Source organism: Globicephala melas, chromosome 10, assembly GCF_963455315.2.
Source record: "Globicephala melas chromosome 10, mGloMel1.2, whole genome shotgun sequence".
Lineage (NCBI taxonomy): Eukaryota > Metazoa > Chordata > Mammalia > Artiodactyla > Delphinidae > Globicephala > Globicephala melas.
In genome coordinates, this window is record NC_083323.1 from 31,317,264 (window position 1) to 31,335,997 (window position 18,734).

The 18,734-nt window shown below is 37.4% G+C and overlaps 1 protein-coding gene across 3 annotated transcripts in view; it reads left to right on the plus strand.

Moving 5' to 3' along the window:
- The window catches only part of KITLG (KIT ligand), a 95,121-nt gene that overhangs the window by 64,696 nt on the left and 11,691 nt on the right, over positions 1-18,734 (plus strand). For 2 of the 3 annotated variants that reach the window (XM_060306363.1, XM_030856424.3), the window contains exons 4-9: positions 5,609-5,779; positions 7,075-7,234; positions 7,672-7,755; positions 16,442-16,551; positions 16,931-16,998; positions 18,261-18,337. In XM_060306363.1, coding sequence (XP_060162346.1) covers positions 5,609-5,779; positions 7,075-7,234; positions 7,672-7,755; positions 16,442-16,551; positions 16,931-16,998; positions 18,261-18,300 — 633 coding nt within the window. In that variant the 3' untranslated portion in view covers positions 18,301-18,337. The remainder of the gene's footprint in view (positions 1-5,608; positions 5,780-7,074; positions 7,235-7,671; positions 7,756-16,441; positions 16,552-16,930; positions 16,999-18,260; positions 18,338-18,734) is intronic. The other variant, XM_030856427.2, reaches the window with a different exon arrangement.

An 18,734-nucleotide genomic window follows, 5' to 3' on the forward strand; every position in this document is an offset into this window, starting at 1 on the left:
TGTGACTATTCCTCAGCAGCCTCGTAGCTTATGAGCCAGGCCTCTCCTCCCTCTGAGTCTCTAATGGATATTTTACCCCAGCTCCGTTGTGGAGAAATCCCTCACAGTGCAGACAACTCCATGAGGCCCACTAACGAAGCAGACACGTATCTAAGACAGTTTCCAAATGGAAAAGTAGTGCCAAGTGCATCCATGAAGAAATGTTAGAGTATGTTTTGTCCACTTTCAGATTTTAATTCCAAAAGGCTTATGGTGACTGCTCTTAGGGACTCTCTCTTCATCTAAGACTGATGTGGAAGAGTGTGTCAAATGTTTTCTACTATTAAACCGGAACAGTTTCTTAAATGAAGCAGGGGATGGAGATGAGAAAGCAGGCCAGATTTAGCAAGTCCCCAGGATGTTTTTATTTCAGCCAGCGACTCAAATTTACCAGTTCTGGGTCCACAGAGGTATTATGTCATACATCTTATGAAATTCATATATCATCTATTTTAAATTTTCATTGTTGGTTTTTGGAAGCGGTCATATTCCTGGTTATGTTTAGAATGCTTTCAATTGTAGTAGTTTTTATATCTTTAATTGTTAAATCATTAATTTGGTGCTTATGGTATTTTAAAATCCCTTAGGAAGTTCACAGTTTTTACCCAGATCTTCTGTGGTGGCATGCTAGCAGGTCAAGGACAATGAGTCAATATCATTGATTCAGTTAGCATTCTAGAATGATACATGTTATATGTGTGTGTGTGTATATATATATGTATGTGTATATATATATATACATTACATATATAATATATATATATATACACACACATACAAAGATGAATAGAAAGCATGTGTTGCTCCAGTAGTCCTAAATAGAGCTGCTATAATTGACCCAGAAAATGTAAGACAGAGGCTACCAAGAAAGAAGGTAAGAAATTAAGAGTATGGAGTTAAGGAGTTTGGAGTTTTTCAAAGCAAAAACTATATTTCTTTTTGTATGTATATGGGTGAATAAAACATTAAATTATGTGTACTTCAGGAATTTGAAAGGTACTCCTTACATCACCTCTTTGACATCCTGGGTGACTTTATCAACTTTATTAATTCTTCACATTCTTCTAGTGAAATAAAGAACATTATGTATAGCTTACATTCTTCTGATATATGTTGTGAGTTAATATTTATATAAAACTATTTGTTTAAAATGGTCTCTGAAAGATAAAGAGTGACAATAATGCCTGTTATTAAGGTAAAGGAAAAAATTAAATTTGTGACCCTCAAACTTTTAATTATCTATTTCCTAATCATAATCTTGGAAGAGGTGAAAAACAGAGAGACTTCCTATCATCTCAGAAATGAAATATTTAGTTCACTGAGTTTTGTTCTCTCTGCAAATCATTGACTATATTTAATTAAAAAGAAAATGCGAAACTGCTTGATATTCTTGTCAAAACTGGTTTCCTTTCTTGCAGGCAGACGAGTTAAAACTGGCTAATATTTAATATTGTTTACCTCAATTTTATCTTTAATAAATCCAATAATCTTTAAAAGCTAAAATATAACTGTTTAAGCAAATTTAGTGACAAGAAAGAACTTTGGATTAGTCTTTTCCAAGAATGAATAATGAATGAAATACAGTTAAAGACGTTTAGAAATATATTTTTCAGCAGTGTAGTCCAGAAGTTTATATCAAATATCAACGAATTTTTCATAAAAATTGACTCAATTTTTTTGAGTCAATTGGACATTGACTCAATGTCCTTCTAAAAGGGCAGCTATTGGGCTAGGCAGGATTTAACTAAGAAATTAGAGGTTTAGGGTTGAAAATGTTACTGGGAAAAGTTGATTGCTTGGACTGTTGATTAGGTATGTGAAAACAAGGGTGGGTGGCCATGGGGCGAGTAGTCATAGTTAAATAAGAACTTGAATATGGAATGTAAACATAGAGTTCATTTGAAAATAGAGACAAACAGAAGTGGCAGTAAGCACCCCCGAGTTCCCAGTTAAAAATAAGAAACATACAAACAAACTCTTTTCTGCTTTAACCACAAAAAAGCAACAAAAAACAAAACCAAAAAGAAACAACAGCAACAAAAAACCCAACCTGTTCATTTAAGGCAAAGACCACAGAAACAAAAGGAGTACCTTAGTTCAGAACAAGGGAATTTGATTTTGGTTCCTACACATCAGAGGATCTGAGAGGACAGGTAAGCTTATTCACAAAGTGGAGCAAGGACAGAGTTTGAAAAGATTAATACATGAGATCTGCTTGCCATGGAAAAATTTGCACAATTTCAACGGAATGAACGAATTGGTGAAGGCTGTTCTACCGAATAAGTACTATTAAGGCAGTATTTACAGAATGTGTTGTTTCCTATATCCTAGGAAATCTGCCCCTTGCTGATAGGGCTGACTATCTAAAGGGAATTATCACTGTCTAAACAGGCGGAAACTTGGAGAGCAGTCAGCCCCAAAAGAAAGACTGACAGCTTGTAAAGAGACTTGTTAACGATGCAAATATGAACTTGCATATGCTTGAGATAAGCGTTAATTTTACAAAACAAAGAGTTCATTCTCAACATGTTTTGGAAACACAGTCTTTGAGAACTTGGTTGATGTGTCAAATGAAATGGCCTAATTGAACTAATTCCCATTTAGGGGTTTGTTTATTCCACTTATCTGAAGCCAGAGCCAACACTCCCTAAAAGTTTTGAATGGCATTTAATGCTTCCAGAAATTGCAGCTTACCTATCTGTAGATAAGCCAGTTTCCCTTTCAGCTGAATCATATTAATTAAAACTGTTCTGTTAAATAAATGTAAAATGGCCCTCTTGTATAATTTAGAATACATAAATTACTCGACCTTCCCCCACAGAGATATTCTGCTGGTAGGTAAAGAAATAAAGTTTAGTGGTTTTATTCGTTTTACATGGCATCAGTTACTCTCTCTGATTACAACATTTTTATTACAATAGGAGTCATTTTAAATTATTTAGGATCTTAATAAGCCAAGGCCATTTTATCTTTGCCAATAATTACCTTATTTTTCTCAGTATAACATTTTAACAGAGTTAAAAAAATAAATCAGGACCTTTACTTTAAAGATCTTTATAAGAGAGAAGATAACGTTACAGTATACCAAGTATGTGAATTTATGACCAATGATTATATTTTAAGTGATGTCACATTAATTTAAAAAAATTATAATCCATTCTAACATACTAAGAAGTTTTTCCTAATAATCTAAACCTTTATTGATCCACAGCCATTTATAGCAGGGGTTGGCAAACTATACCCTATAGGCCAGATCCAGTCTGCTGCCTACTTTTATATGGACAGGTAGCTGAGTTTGTTTTTTACAGATAAACCTTTACAGTCTACTTGATGGTAGAGAATGCTTTTAACCCCAAGCAAAATGTTGACCCAATATAAAGCATTCCATTCTTTTTACTGGTAGACCTGTATTACAAAAGAAATTAAAAATTTTTTTAAGTTTATTTATTCATTTATTTAATTTTTGGCTGCACTGGGTCTTCGCTGCTGCATGCAAAAAGGGTTTTCTCTAGTTGCTGAGAGTGGGGGCTACTCTTTGTTGCAGTGCGCAGGCTTCTCATTGTGGTGGCTTCTCTTGTTGCGGAGCACGGGCTCTAGGCACGCAGGCTTCAGTAGTTGTGGATCACAGGCTCTAGAGCTCAGGCTCAGTAGTTGTGGTGCACGGGCTTAGTTACTCCACGGCATGTGGGATCTTCCCGGACCAGGGCTCAAACCCATGTCCCCTGCATCGCCAGGCGAATTCTTAACCACTGCGCCACCAGGGAAGCCCTAAATTCAATTATTATGCAAAAGAAATTATATTCAAGTATAATCATTACCTTTTAAACTTTGTAATAAAAGAAACTGTGGAAATTTATTTTCTCTTGTATAAATGGACCTACACAATATCCTTGATTTTTGCCTCTTGGCATAGAAAGCCTAAAATATTTACCATCTAGCCCTTTCCAGAAAAACATGGACCCCTATGATGGAGTATTTTTTCTCATTCATTTTTATTTTTTAATTTATTTTTTATTTTTGGCTGCTTTGGGTCTTCGTTGCTGTGCACGGGCTTTCTTTAGTTGCCGTGAGCGGTGGCTACTCTTCATTGTGTGGGCTTCTCATTGCGGTGGCTTCTCTTCTTGCAGAGCACAGGCTCTAGGCACGTGGGCTTCAGTAGTTGTGGCACACAAGCTCAGTAGTTGTGGCTTGCGGGCTCTAGAGCACAGGCTCAGTAGTTGTGGCTCATGGGCTTAGTTGTTCTGTGGCCAGTGGGATCTTCCCGGACCAGGGCTTGAACCCGTGTCCCCTGCATTGGCAGGCGGATTCTTAACCACTGCGCCACCAGGTAAGCCCCTCTCATTCATTTTTTAATCACACCTACATCAGTTCAGCAATTAGTTTCTGAGCAACTCCCATATGACAGACACTGTTCTAGGCCCCAGGAGACACTGTAGGGAACAAGATTTTATAAAAATACTGCCTTCATGAAACTTACATTCAAATTATGTACCTCATCTCCTCAAAACTACCTTGTTTCCATTATTCCCATTCTATAGAGAGGCAAAGTGAGGTTCAGAGAATTTATGTAGCTTGTCTGGAGTCTCAGCCAGAACTGAACCCAGTTATATCTGACTCCAAGGCTTGAGCTTCTAACCAGTGGGCAGGTCTGGCTTCATGGGGAGGGGGCTCCATGCTTGGTTTCATGCTCTGCTGTCGCCATCTTGAAACTCTTAATCATTTTTTTGAACATGTTTTTGAACAATAAATACATTTCCATTTTGCCATTGGCCGCACAAATTATGTAGCTGGTCCTGCCACTAAGGCAAACGTACTTCTCTCTCAGACCACATTCTGCCAGGGCTACTTTTTAGTTTTTTAAACACGCACGGGGGGCTTCCCTGGTGGCTCAGTGGTTGAGAGTCCGCCTGCCGATGCACGGGACACGGGTTCGTGCCCTGGTCTAGGAAGATCCCACATGCCGCGAAGCGGCTGGGCCCGTGAGCCATGGCCGCTGAGCCTGTGCGTCCGGAGCCTGTGCTCCGCAACGGGAGAGGCCACAACAGTGAGAGGCCCGCGTACCGCAAAAAAAAAAAAAAAAAAAACACGCACGAGAATTCATCTATGAAGAAGCCTTGAAATCTATCAAGGTCTTTAGAAAAATAATCTATTATTAATCCACTGATTCATTTTCCAATTCACCAAAAGACTGGAAGTTCCTTGAAGACTAGGACTCTCTCCCACAATAATTTTTTTGTAGTTTCCTCTGGGCCTAAAGTTCTTTTAAATTCCATTAGTATCTGAACCTTGTCAAGGACTCTGTCTTGGCTCTTGTCTTAATTTTACTTCCATGGAAGAGCAAAATCTTTACCATCAACAGTTTCCTCTGATCTTTATGCATTTGTAAATTTTGAAACAGATGTTGGGTATGACTTAAACAAAACATAAGAACTAACCTGTTCTGATATAAGGAAATCCTTTGTCCGGGAGTCCATTACTGAAACATTGATGGCTTTGAAGGGTAATCCACAGGTAATCCACCTGTACTTAAAATAGGTGCTTTATCTTCTTTTCTTTCAATTTCTTACAGCCTAGTCATTGTTGGATAAGCGAGATGGTGGAACAATTGTCAGTCAGCTTGACTGATCTTCTGGACAAGTTTTCAAATATTTCTGAAGGCTTGAGTAATTACTCTATCATAGACAAACTTGTGAAAATAGTCGATGACCTTGTGGAGTGCATGGAAGAACACTCATTTGAGGTAACTTTGTATTCATTGGGATTGCTTTTTATTACTCTTCTCTAAAACCTGTGCTGATTGGTCATGGCTGGGATGGGGGCATATTTGTGAGATTTCTAATTTATAAATTTTTAATTAAAAAATTTTTAAGATGAGCACATCTCTTAGAGTTAACATCTCTTTTTATGTCAATCGTATCAGTACAAATAGAGTGCTAATCGTATCAGTACAAATAGTGTGCTAATGGCATTGATAAGAAGTAGAGGTCACAAAAAGTAGGGTATATTAGACGAGGTATCATGAAGGAAATAACATACGCATTGGGGCATGAAAGATGAGTTAGGTGGTCAGTAAATGGCAGTGTCTGGAAGAGCATTCCAAATACCAGAGAATGTCCGTTTACTAATCATAGAGTAGTACATAGTAAGTGCTACATAGGTGTTAACTCTTATTATTACCTGCTTTTATTTATAATCATGTATTTATGAATTCCTAAAATAGAGCTTTGACTTGTTTGGAGGATTTTATAGAAAATCATACTCTTTTTATTCTTTTGAGACTTGCTTCTTTCACTCTGCGTTATGTTTATAAGATATATCCACATAAAGCTGTGTTTTTTTTGTGTGTGTGTGTGTGTTTTTACTGTTTATAGAGCATTCCATTGATTCAATACACCACTGTTTATTAAACCACTCTCCTGTTTATTGGTGTAAGGGTTTATAAGCACTGCTGGGAATAACTTTCTTATATGCCTCTTGGTGCAGTTGTGCAAGAGCTTCCTCAGAGTATTTACCTAGAAGTGGAATTTCTGGGTCACAGGATGGGCGCATGTCCAACTTTACTAGGTAACATCAAATGTGCCAATTTATGGCATTCCAGTGACTTATAAGAGACCCCTCTGCTCCATGTCCTTGCCAGTACTTATTATCGTCAGACTTTTAAATTATTGACTATTTGGAGCATGTATTAATGGAGGGGTATTTTTTTTTAATGAGGAGTAATAATTTTAATGAGCATCTCTAAAGAACAGTGTCTGTAATTTGTTGTTAGGATTATTTCATTGTTATGATGTTGTATTCACCTTTCTCACCCTCACCACCACCCTCTTCCTTTTATCCGGAGTTGAGCCCCAGACTGAACTGGATGGGATCATTTACCCTGCAGTACAAATTTGAATTATATGTGTTAAAACAGTTGTCTAAAAGTGTCCGTTTCACTTGAATCTTTCAAGGACACATTTATAGTCTATTACCTTGACATCAGTTAAATCTATAGACTATTTGAAAAATATAATCCTATTTTTTTTCTTCTTCTAGAATGTAAAAAAATCATCTAAGAGCCCAGAACCTAGGCTGTTTACTCCTGAAAAATTCTTTGGAATTTTTAATAAATCCATCGATGCCTTCAAGGACTTGAAGATGGTGGCTTCTAAAACTAGTGAATGTGTGATGTCTTCAACATCAAGTCCTGAAAAAGGTAAGACATATAAGCATTTCTAATACAAGTATAAAAAGCAAGTTTGAGTCTTATATGTATAGGTAAGAATCTACCTTTGACTCAAATATATGTGTAGCTAGGGAAAGATGTGTGTATGTCTAATATAAAAGCAAATATCAGTGGCATGAAAGAAACAAACAGTTGTAGATTTGTTGGTGTTCAAGCCAAAACAACACTTATTGTGCATGAGTAAACAATATATGAGATAGTCATATTTTTATCTGATATTTGCTAGTAACGTACAATTATATTCTTCTTCACCTCCAGTCTTCTTAATGTCCCCTTCTCAAATCTGAATAATCTAGATTTGGGAAGCAGACCTGGAAAGTACTCTGATATTGCACTTCACCTTTTGAGGACTCTGTAATTTATGTAAATCACCATGCAACACTGACACATTATTGCTTTCTATTTAGATTCCAGAGTCAGTGTCACAAAACCATTTATGTTACCCCCTGTTGCAGCCAGTTCCCTTAGGAATGACAGCAGTAGCAGTAATAGTAAGTACATGTATCTGATTTAATGCATGCATGGCTCCAATTAGCATCTGTAGGAGTATTGCATGGGCTTTAAAGGAAATTTTTACAATCATTACTATTAACACTGTTCTGTTGCTATTCTTCCTCTTATGATCTTCCTGAGAATTAAATATTAGGTTTGTACAATTGGATTTCCCTATAGCTAGAGATAATGTTTAATCGGGGCAATAAATTTTCTGCTAAGATTATTTTAAATAAGGCATAAAATTACTTTTAGATGTATGATTTATGAACTTTTTTCATTGTTGACTTAAAGTATATTTCGCGTAGAATTTGCCTGACGAAAATGGACTTTTAAAGTGGAAAATACAAGTGCTGGTTTTATAAAATTCCAAGGATATTTTCTGTTTTGTTGTGTATATCACTATTTACTATTGTGTGTTTGGAAATTTGATGATTTTTGTTATTTTACTATAAAATTACATGTTAGGGGAGAATATTCTTTCTCTGAGATTTCTGTCCTCGGTGGTGAAGAAGAACCCAGTTACCTGGAAGTCTAATGTCTTTTTTTCAAATGGAGGCAAAGGTCACTATAAAGGTCATTGGATTTACTAAGTATCCTGATCCTCTAGCCTCATGGCAACTGTAGGGGGAAAAAAATTCATCCTTTAATCTTAGCTAAGAAAGCCATCCCTTAAGACTTAGTAATGGGGCACTCTCATATGTTCAAGGACATCAAAGACCTATCTGTAAAAAGGAGTAATCAATTTAATACAAATCCACAATAGCAATGCTACAATTCAGAAATTAAAAGAAAAAGCTCTAAAATCCAATTTGTTTTGGATTTTTTGCCAACAAAACCTGACCTGAATTGTGATGAAGCTATTTATAATATTTATCTTTCTAAAGGTGAATATCTATGCATTTCACTAGGAAATATTAATGTGTTTGATTATAGGGTACTACCCAGACCTCATTGAAAATATTATATAATATACAATATTTACAGGACCAAACCTTCTAAGATCTAAAATTCTGAATCACATAACACATTGGATCTGAAAAGTTTTGAAGAGACACTTTGTATGTTAGTCAGTTAAGGTCTTTCCTACTAACTATGAATTTTATTAATCTTTCCAAAGAAGAAATTTTGTCTTCTTAAATTCTGTTTGTATTTCACTGATTTCTAATCTTATCTTTATTATTTCCCTACTTCTACTTTGGGTTTAATTTGCTCAATTTGTTCTAACTTCTTAAGTTCTTAAGGTAGAAAAAGTAGATCATTGACTCTAAACCATCTTCTTTTGTAATATAAGCACATATATAAATTTCATTAAAAGCAGCTTTGGCTATATTCTACACATTCTGATATGTTGTGTTTCCATTATCATACCTTTAAAATACTTCTTTTAATTCTCCTTGTGATTTCTTCTTTGATTCATGGGTAATATAAAAGTGGGTTGTTGTCTAAAAATATGTGTTTTTTCTAGATATCTTATTATTAACTCCACTATTGTCAGAGAACATACACTGTAATCTTTTGAAATTTATTGAGACATTTTATGAGTATTATTTAAGTTTTGGGTGTAGCATTCTCAGATTTAATCCAAGTAGTTGATAGTGTTGTTTAGATCTTCTATATCCTTATTAAGTTTTTTGTCTAATTTTTTATTACCTACTGAGAGTGGGACATTAAAAATCTTTCCTTTTGGAAAAGGAAATGGGATTTCCTTTTCCATGTGGGATGTGGATTTGGTTATTTCTCCTCTTGGTTCTGAGTTTTTTGCTTCGTCTGTTTTGCAGGTCTACTATTAGGTGCTTATACATTTATTATTGTTATGTCTTCCCTGATTAAGTGACCTTTATATCTTACTGCAATATCCCATATTAACTCTGGTAGAGCTCTTGTCTTGAAGTGGATTTTGTCTGACATTAGTAGAGCCAGCCTTTCTTCTGCTTACTGTTTTCATGTATATCATTTTTCTTCCTTTCATTTTCAACATATTGTCTTTATTTTAAAAGTACATCTCGTGTAGACAGGATATAGTTGGGCCTTGCTATTTTATCTAGTACTTTACTTTTAATTACAGTGTTTCATCTGTTTGTATTTAGTACAGTTATTGGTATGGTTGGATGTGGGTCTACCATTTTGTTATTGGCCCCATTTGTTTGTTGATACTCTGTTCCTCCTTTACAGACCTCTTTTGTGTTGATTTTTTTTTTTTTTTTGTAGTGTTCTATTTTAATTACTCTGTTGGCTTTTCAACAGCACCTCTTGACGTCATTTTGTGGTTGCTTTAGGAATTACCACATACACCTTCACTTGTAACATTCTACTTAGAGTTAATGTTGTAGCACATCCAGAAACAATATAAGAACCTTGAAGCAGGATAGTTCCACTTGCCCACAACCATCTTTTGTGCTGTGTTGACATATATCTACATAGGTTATAAGCCCCACAATGCAGTCTTAAAATTATTACTTTAAACTATCATATGTCTTTTAAAGAAAGTAAGAGAAGGGAAAAAGAATCTTTTATATTTACCCACATATTTATTATTTCTTGTTACTCCTCATTCCCTCTTGTAAATCCAAATTTCTGTCTAGTGTTAATTCCTTTCTGGCTGAAGAGCTTCCTTTAGCATTTCTTGTAGTGCAGATCTGTTGCCACCAAAACAATTTCTTTTTCTTTTAATTGAAAAATGTCTTTGCCTTCAGTATTGCAGGTACTTTTTACTAGACATGGAATTCTGGGTTAAAAGAATTTTTTTTCTGAGTCCTTTAAAGATGTCGCTTCATTGTCTTCGTGCTTCTGTTGTTTCTGACAAAAAGGCAGGCAGCATTTGTATGATGTTTTTCCTTGTATGTACTGGATCATTTTTCCCCTCTGCCTTTCAAAATTTTCTTCTGTTTAGGAGTTTAAAAAAGATGCACCTAGGAGTGGTTTTCTTGTTGTTTGCCAAGCTTCTTGGATACGTAAGCTTATTTTCCTCAAATTTGGGGGAAATTTGGCCATAATTTTTCCAAACATTTTTTTCTTCATTCTCAGCTCCTTTTGAGAGGAATCACACACATGTAGAATCACACATGTACCAATCCCATATATGTTAGGCAATTTGATAATATCAGTCTCACAGATCATAGAGGTTTTGTTCAGTTTGGTTTTTTTTCCAACCTCTCTTCTCTCTAGTCTTCAAAGTGAATAATTTCAACCTATCTGTTTTCAAGTTCCCCGGCTTTTCTGACATCTCTAATCTAAATTTTTCTTCCAGTAAATTTTCATTTTTCCATTAAATATTTTTTTTATTAAGACTTTATTGTTTTAGAGCAGTTTAAGGTTCACAGCAAAATTGAGGGGACGGTGCAGAGATTTTCTTACATACCCCCACCACCACATACCCATAGCCTCCCCCATTATCAACATCCTCCACTAGAGTGGTCCAGTTGTTACAGTTGATGAATCTACATGGACACATCATAATCACCCACAGTCCATAGTTTACATAGGGTTCACTCTTGGTGGTATACAGTCTGCAGGTTTGATTCCAGTGTATCTTTTCATTTCTAAGTTTGTACTTTGTATTCTAGAATTTCCATTCGATTCTTTTTATATTTTACATTTTTCTGCTGAGATTTTTCATCTGCATATTCATTATAACAATATTTTGTTTTTTGGTCCTTGGATATAGTTATAACAGCTGCTCTAAAGTTCTTATCTCCTAATTTCAACATGTAGGTCATCCCAGCTTGGTTTCTATTAACTGATTTTTTTCTCCCTGATTATGGGTCACATTTCTCTTTAGATGGCTAGTAATTTTTGAACATATGTTGGATATTATGGATATTATGTTGTTGAATATCTGGATTTTGTAGCATTCCTTCAGAGACTTTTGAGTTTTTTTTACTGGTAGGCAGTTCAATTCCTAGCAGATCAGATTTATTTTCCTTCCCAGTCATGTTTTTTAAGCTTTCTTAGAGGGAGGCGAGAGAGTAGCTTTATTTCTAAGGCACAGAGTTTCTGAGATGTTTCTTGAGTACCTGGAAAATCTCTCCATTCTTGCTTGTCAGAACTCCTTCGTCTCTGAATTGACTGCCAGGGTCTCTGTTAAAGTCATAGCTTCCCGGGCATTGTTTATTGCCAGGTTTTGTGAAGTCGTTCCCTGTGCCTGTACAGCTTATTAGTCAACCAATGACTTAAGGAGACTCCTCCAGAGACTTCTACCGCTCCTGTTCTGCACAGCTCCTTTCCCACAAATAACCCTGCCTCATAAACTCCAGCTAGGGCAGCAACGCTGAACTTCATTCTCTGATTCCCTACCTCAGTGAGACTACTAAGTCTGAAGGTGCCTCCCAGCCAGAAAATCAGGACAGTCGTGAGCCTTACCACGTGTGTTTTTTCCTCTCTCGGGGATTACACTCTTGGGCTGCCTCTTGGCTGATGTCTGAAAATAGCTGCCTCGTATAATTTGTTTAGTATAATAATTAATTATTTAAGTTGGGAAGGCTAATATGCTGTAATCATGGTTGGAAGAAAAAGTCTTTTCTACTTACTTTAAAAGACAAACTGAATATAAAACACCTATTTGGTCCTGTACCTCTGAGTTTATAGGTACTTTTTAAATTGCAACATGAATGACCAGTCTTCTTTTTTGTTTTCCTTTCTTTTTTCTTCCTTTTTGTAAAAAATATGGGTCTTGCATAATCAGCTTTTGGCCAGGTGTTGTCACTCATGAATGACTATGGCACTTAGATACCCATGCACAAGACTAGCTCTTATGTGGTGTACATTCTCATAGGAGAAACAGACACAAATAAAAAGTCATAGTATTTTATAATATATATTATTTATAATATAATATGTATAATAGAAGTATGTAAAAGCTTTTAGTTGTAGCATAAAGGAGGTAAGACTTTTTCGGGAGTAGGGTCAGGGAAACTTGAAGAAAGCATGCTGGTTTTCAGGGATAAGACAGACCCCAAATGTGGCCAGGCTGGCCAGAGGACCAGTGCATATGAAGGAGGAATCCAGAGGTATAATGCCCTCTCTGTAGCTTATAAGGGAAAATCATGGGATAATGTAAAAGTGTATAAGTTATCCAAAGGGAACTGTGTTTTCAAAGTTACAGTAATATCCTTAGTACCAAGCTAAAAGGATGTCTTTAAAATGATTGAGATTCTTACAGATAGTATATTTAAATAATAGAGAAGAAAATCCTTACTTTGGCATTAACTTACTCATCTTCCAGACAGTCTTGAGTCACACTGCCTGGGTTTATATCCCAGCTCTAGACCTTGGCTAGCTATGTGACCTTGGGCAACTGTCTTAATCTCTGGAACCCTCAATCAAATGGAGGTTGATAATCTCTCCACAGGTTTTCTGTGAGTTTTTGTTTTTGTTTTTTTTGCGGCACGGGGGCCTCTCACTGCTGTGGCCTCTCGCGTTGCGGAGCACAGCCTCTGGACGTGCAGGCTCAGCGGCCATGGCTCACGGGCCCAGCCGCTCCGTGGCATGAGGGATCCTCCCGGACCGAGGTACGAACCCGTGTCCCCTGCATCGGCAGGCGGACTCTCAACCACTGCGCCACCAGGGAAGCCCTTCTGTGAGTTTTAAGTGAGTTAGCACATGTATACTTGGAGCCGTGCTTGATGTATAGTACGTGTTCATCATTAATTATTAGAACAATGAGATCTAGCACCGAGGCTGGGTCAGTGGTGAGCTTTGAAGTGCCAGCAAGCCTGCGGTGAGCTTTGAACCTGAATCAAGGGAGAGAATACTGAGTTGCATACTTTTTAAGGACCAAGGAGAGAGCCATGTTCATAGGCATGGTCCCCATAAGCAGACTTACTCTACAGAGGAGTTCGGCAAAATTGTTGCACAGTTTGTGTTCTGCGTTTGTAGAGATGTCTGATGTTATTAGTCAAACCACACAAATCAGTTCCCACAAATTTTGAACTGTGGACAGCTTTCATAATAATGATACAATTAACATGAAAACAACCCAGGAATTTGGGATTACTCAAATCCTGTCCAGATGAGCTCCACCACCCCATACACTTTCTGGGGCGATCTTTTCATAAAAGAAAAGCTTTGGCCCTAATACCCTTCATATGGGCCTTGAGGCACATAATTCAGATCTCATTGATCCCTGGCTGATAGCAGCAGTAGTAAGTATTATGCCCTGGAGGCGTAAGCAAGCCTTTTCTGATAACATCAATTTTTCTCTCCCTGGAAGAGGAATGGCAGGATCACTGAAGAGTTAGCCAAGGCCTGGCTGTGAAGCCATTTGCATTAACAAGAGAAATAAGCAAAGTGAGGTGACACCTCTGTGGGAGGGAGGTGCAGTTCCTGTGGGTCTGACCCCCTCCCTTCTCCCTCCCTCTCTCCTGCCGGAGGACTGCTGCTGCGTGTTAGTCAGATTCCAGAACTTTGTTCAGGGCCATAGTCCTAGGGGTGGAAGTTTAAAGTGGTTAAAAAGTCACAGTGCTCTGGTAGAGGGAGGTGAGCTTTCTTTAGCCTCTAAAGAAACACCTCCCTCAGGGGCTGTCCTCCTACCTGAGAAAGATTTTGAGTGGGGAGTCCCAGAACACCTCACTCTGTAGTAAGCTCCTTTTGCTTATTGCTGGTGGGTGTGGTCTTTCCTCTGGTCTGATCGATGCAGTTCAAGATTTGGCTTTTGGATAGAACAAGAAGAGCAGGGTTTTAGCTGCCTTGATTCTGGGGCATCTGGCTGCCCAAACATAGGTAATGGAGTTCTCCATAGCACCATCTTAGCCCATTAGTTTTCCTTTGGAGCTGGGGACAAAATATTAACAGCTTTCTTTGTTCTCTCTGCACATGTCTATGTATGTCACCTGGCCAAATCATAATCACATGCCAGCAATCCCAATAGACAGTGTGGGCCATCGTGGGTTGGCCATCAAGGAGAATTCAAACATGTCACTGGAATATAAACACAAACAGCCAAATTATTTACAGATAACGATATAAGCATTTCTAAAACGGTCAGAATTGCGTGTTAACTCCAAATCCATTTCCTCATAGAAAACACCTTTATAAATGGTAGTAAAATCCCTGACAAGTACACATAATCTTATATAACCCTTAAAATAGCTATATTATTGGAATAACAGTATTACTTCAGTTATGCCAAATCCCATTTTATAACTAAGCCTTAATTTGGTGATAGAATTCATGTTGAGCTTTAATTTAAGATGCCTAAAACATATTTCCCATGGGGTTATAGGATGTGAGGTGGGCCAAAAGAGCTGTCAGTCTAGTCTTAAGGAAGTGATCCATGGTTACGTGAATGGAAGATTCCACTTTACCCAATGTCCCTTAGGATAAGGGACACCCATGACTCACTACATCCCCCCCCCATTTCCTACCCCAGCACACACACACAGACTTACTGTTTTGAGAGCCTCTTTGGAAACATAAGAATCATAGAATTAATGAATTTCCTGTACCAGGTTTACCAATGGTAGGGAAATGGGCAATTTCTGTTCTCACTATAATAGATAACATTTGTTTCTTGCCTCTTCGGTTAAATCTATGAGTTTATTTTTCCATCTTAAATGCTGATACACATACAGTGGTTTGGTTCTTTTATATCATGTACTTTAGGTATTTTATATGTTAAATAGGTGACTATAGGCTGACACAGTACCCAAGTATCATTGCAAAATATCATAGCCCAAAACAGTCACTTTCCCTTGGATTGGTTTACATTTTGATCATACGATTGTTGAAAGTGTACAATTTCTAACTGTATTACATCTTCAACAGAAAACTGAAAGTTTAACTCTTACAAGTTGACACATATGTGTCAATGTTTTCAAACAACTAAGCTGTTCCTTGTAAGGAGATAGACAGAAAAATCTGTCAAAATGTTAAGTTTTGTGTTGGGAACAAGAGACGCTTGGGGGAGATGTGTTGTTTAATTCCTGAATCATTCTGCTTCTCATGGAAGAGCAAAGCAGGGTGAAGGGAGGTGTCCCAAGTTAAACTCATGTGTGTGTCTTCTCTCTCACTAAATTACATATTTAGAGTCAGCTTAAGGAGACACTGGTACTTCCAGCCATTCTTTCATGTTCAGTAGTCTCAGACTTTCGAACACAGAAAGTCTGAAAATTCAAACCTTTACTCCATGGTACAGTTCGGGGCCCTACCTGGCATCCAATAAATGTCAGCTGAAGATGTGATGAGGAGACACCATAATTCTAAACTTGAGGTCCCTAAAAGTACTCTAACCACAATGTACAGGTATTAACTTAATATTTGAGGCAGGCCAAACATAGCCCGAGGCATGCATCCAGACCTTGATCCGGGTTGCAAAATGTCTTCTTTAAAATTTCTTGGCAAGATGTGAAGTGTGAGAAAGTGAGAAGATATTAGAAGATAAAGGCATGGAAGATGGATTTGCCTGATGATAGAAATCATCTGCAGGTATATGTCATCTGTGTTCCATATGGGTCTGCATTAACCAAGTCAAATAGCCCTCTGTCTGTGGTGTTTCTTTCGTTTTTCAACTTGTATCTTTTGGAGACTACATGGACTTGCACTGCAAGCAGGAAAATCAGCATTTTAAATATTTTAAACAGATAGGTCAAGAGTACATTTCGGAAACAGTTGGGAACAACCACAGGATAAGAGCAAAACCTCTGGCATGGAGGTACTGTGTTCACCACTGTACTGTTTAAATTACAGGGAAGGCCTCAAATCCCATTGAAGACTCCAGCCTACAATGGGCAGCCGTAGCATTGCCGGCATTCTTTTCTCTTATAATTGGGTTTGCTGTTGGAGCCTTATACTGGAAGGTAAGTGTTGCTATTCTTTTTTTCTTTCCCCTTGATCACAAAATTTCTGAACTTTATATATTTATTTGTTCATACTATATTACATCAATGATTAGCTAACAAACTGCCCTTTTCTAAGAAAGGATCCTACCAAGAAAACAATATTTTTCATTTGATTACTATTTAAATCTTTCAGTTTCTTTATTATTCTTTCATCTCCAACATCCTAAAAATGCTGAGTTGATAAAACCGTGCATTTTTCATAATTTCTTATTGCAAAAGTATTTTTATATGCTGCATGCTGACGAAAACATAGAAGTGGAGACTGTTTACCTCTTAAATAGTACATGATATATTGATATTTTTATAATATATGTATATATCACTGTTCTTTTCCCAGAAGAAACAACCAAATCTTACAAGGGCAGTTGAAAATATACAGATTAATGAAGAGGATAATGAGATAAGGTATTTTGTTTTACTAAATGTGTGCATAAGTAAGCTTGACCTTGCCACTTCACATACCGTGCATGTGCTCATAACATCTTTAAGAAGTGTTTCACTCTTATGGTGGCAGCTCCCAACTGATGTCTTCCAAGTTTTATCCACATTTCTGATCTCTCCTTGTCTCTTCAATCCTACATCTCCATTTACTTGGGAAATACCTTCATATAATTGTCTTCATGACCCTTCTTATGGTATCGTCTCTGCTCTCTTTATTTCTATAAACAGCAGAATCTTGCTCACGTTCCTGGTCATGGAGCTCAGGAGGCACGTTTGCTTATTCTCCTCTTTTCCACACTATAGCCAAGACATGCTTAGCTCTTTCTTTGGCAATAGTCATTATCTTCATCCATATCTTTATTATGTCTTGACTGAGTTGCTACCACAGAATCTTTCTTTTCCTCGGCCTTTCTAAACTCCACCTTTGTCTCATTCTTCTGTAAACCCCATTTCTTTTTTTTTGCCCATACGTGGGCCTCTCACTGCTGTGGCCTCTCCCGTTGCGGAGCACAGGCTCTGGACACGCAGGCTCAGTGGCCATGGCTCACAGGCCCAGCCACCCCGCGGCATGTGGGATCTTCCCGGACCAGGGCACGAACCCGTGTTCCCTGCATCGGCAGGCAGACGCTCAACCACTGCGCCACCAGGGAAGCCCTAAACCCCATTCTTAATATCACTTCCTAGTCAAGATACTTTCAGTTATTTTTCTCTTGCATACTTCATATATTTGACCTCACTCTGGCTTTCAGAGCCCTTAATTTTTCTCAACCTACTCAGTATTTTATTCAAAGCCAAATACAAAAATTGTTTTGTGAGACCTTGCCACTTATGGTGGCTGACGCTGATCACATTTTTACCCTATCCCATACTGCTCCAGGACCAATGCTTTGATTTTACATTCAGTTATAGTTTTCATTTGGCATGTTATTTTCTCTTATGCTGTATGTGTACATATTCACAAATTAAGTGCATATAAGCATTTTCCGTATGTGTATCTGCATATGCGTAGAGAATTTTTTAACTACTTGGGGAGACTATGTGGAAGCAGATGAAGTCTTCCCTCTTCCCTACAGTAATATTATGAAGGTAAGCTTCCCACTCAATTTTGCAATCTTTTGCTACTGTATTTACAGAAAAATAAAAACTGCCCTTTACAATGCCCAGATCATGGTTGCTTCAGAATCTCTGTCTAAATGCAAATAAGCATGTTTCTTATTCTTTTTCAGTATGTTGCAAGAAAAAGAGAGAGAGTTTCAAGAAGTGTAATTGTGGCTTGTATCAACACTGTTACTTTCGTACATTGGTAAGTATTAAGAATTCAAGCTAAAAGATGTAACAAGAACTATGCAGCATCCTAGACACCAAAATTTATTAAGTCTTCTATCAAGCTGGGGTCAGTATGTTAGCTGAAGCTGTTATGTAATTGTGCGTTCTCAAGTTTTGAGAGGCAAGCAGTATTATTCCAGTGTAGTGGATTCATCTTGTATGGGAGATATACAAAGCATTAACAGTTGAGCGTTTCCTAATTTTTTTCTTTTTTGGCTGCGCCACTGGGACTTGGGGGATCTTAGTTCCCCAAACAGGGGTTGAACCCGTGCCTTCAGTGAAAGCATGGAGTCCTAACCACTGGGCCACCAGGGAATTTCTGAGTGTTTCCTATTTTTGAGGCCAGAAAATAAATTAGACAAGGGGCAAAATAT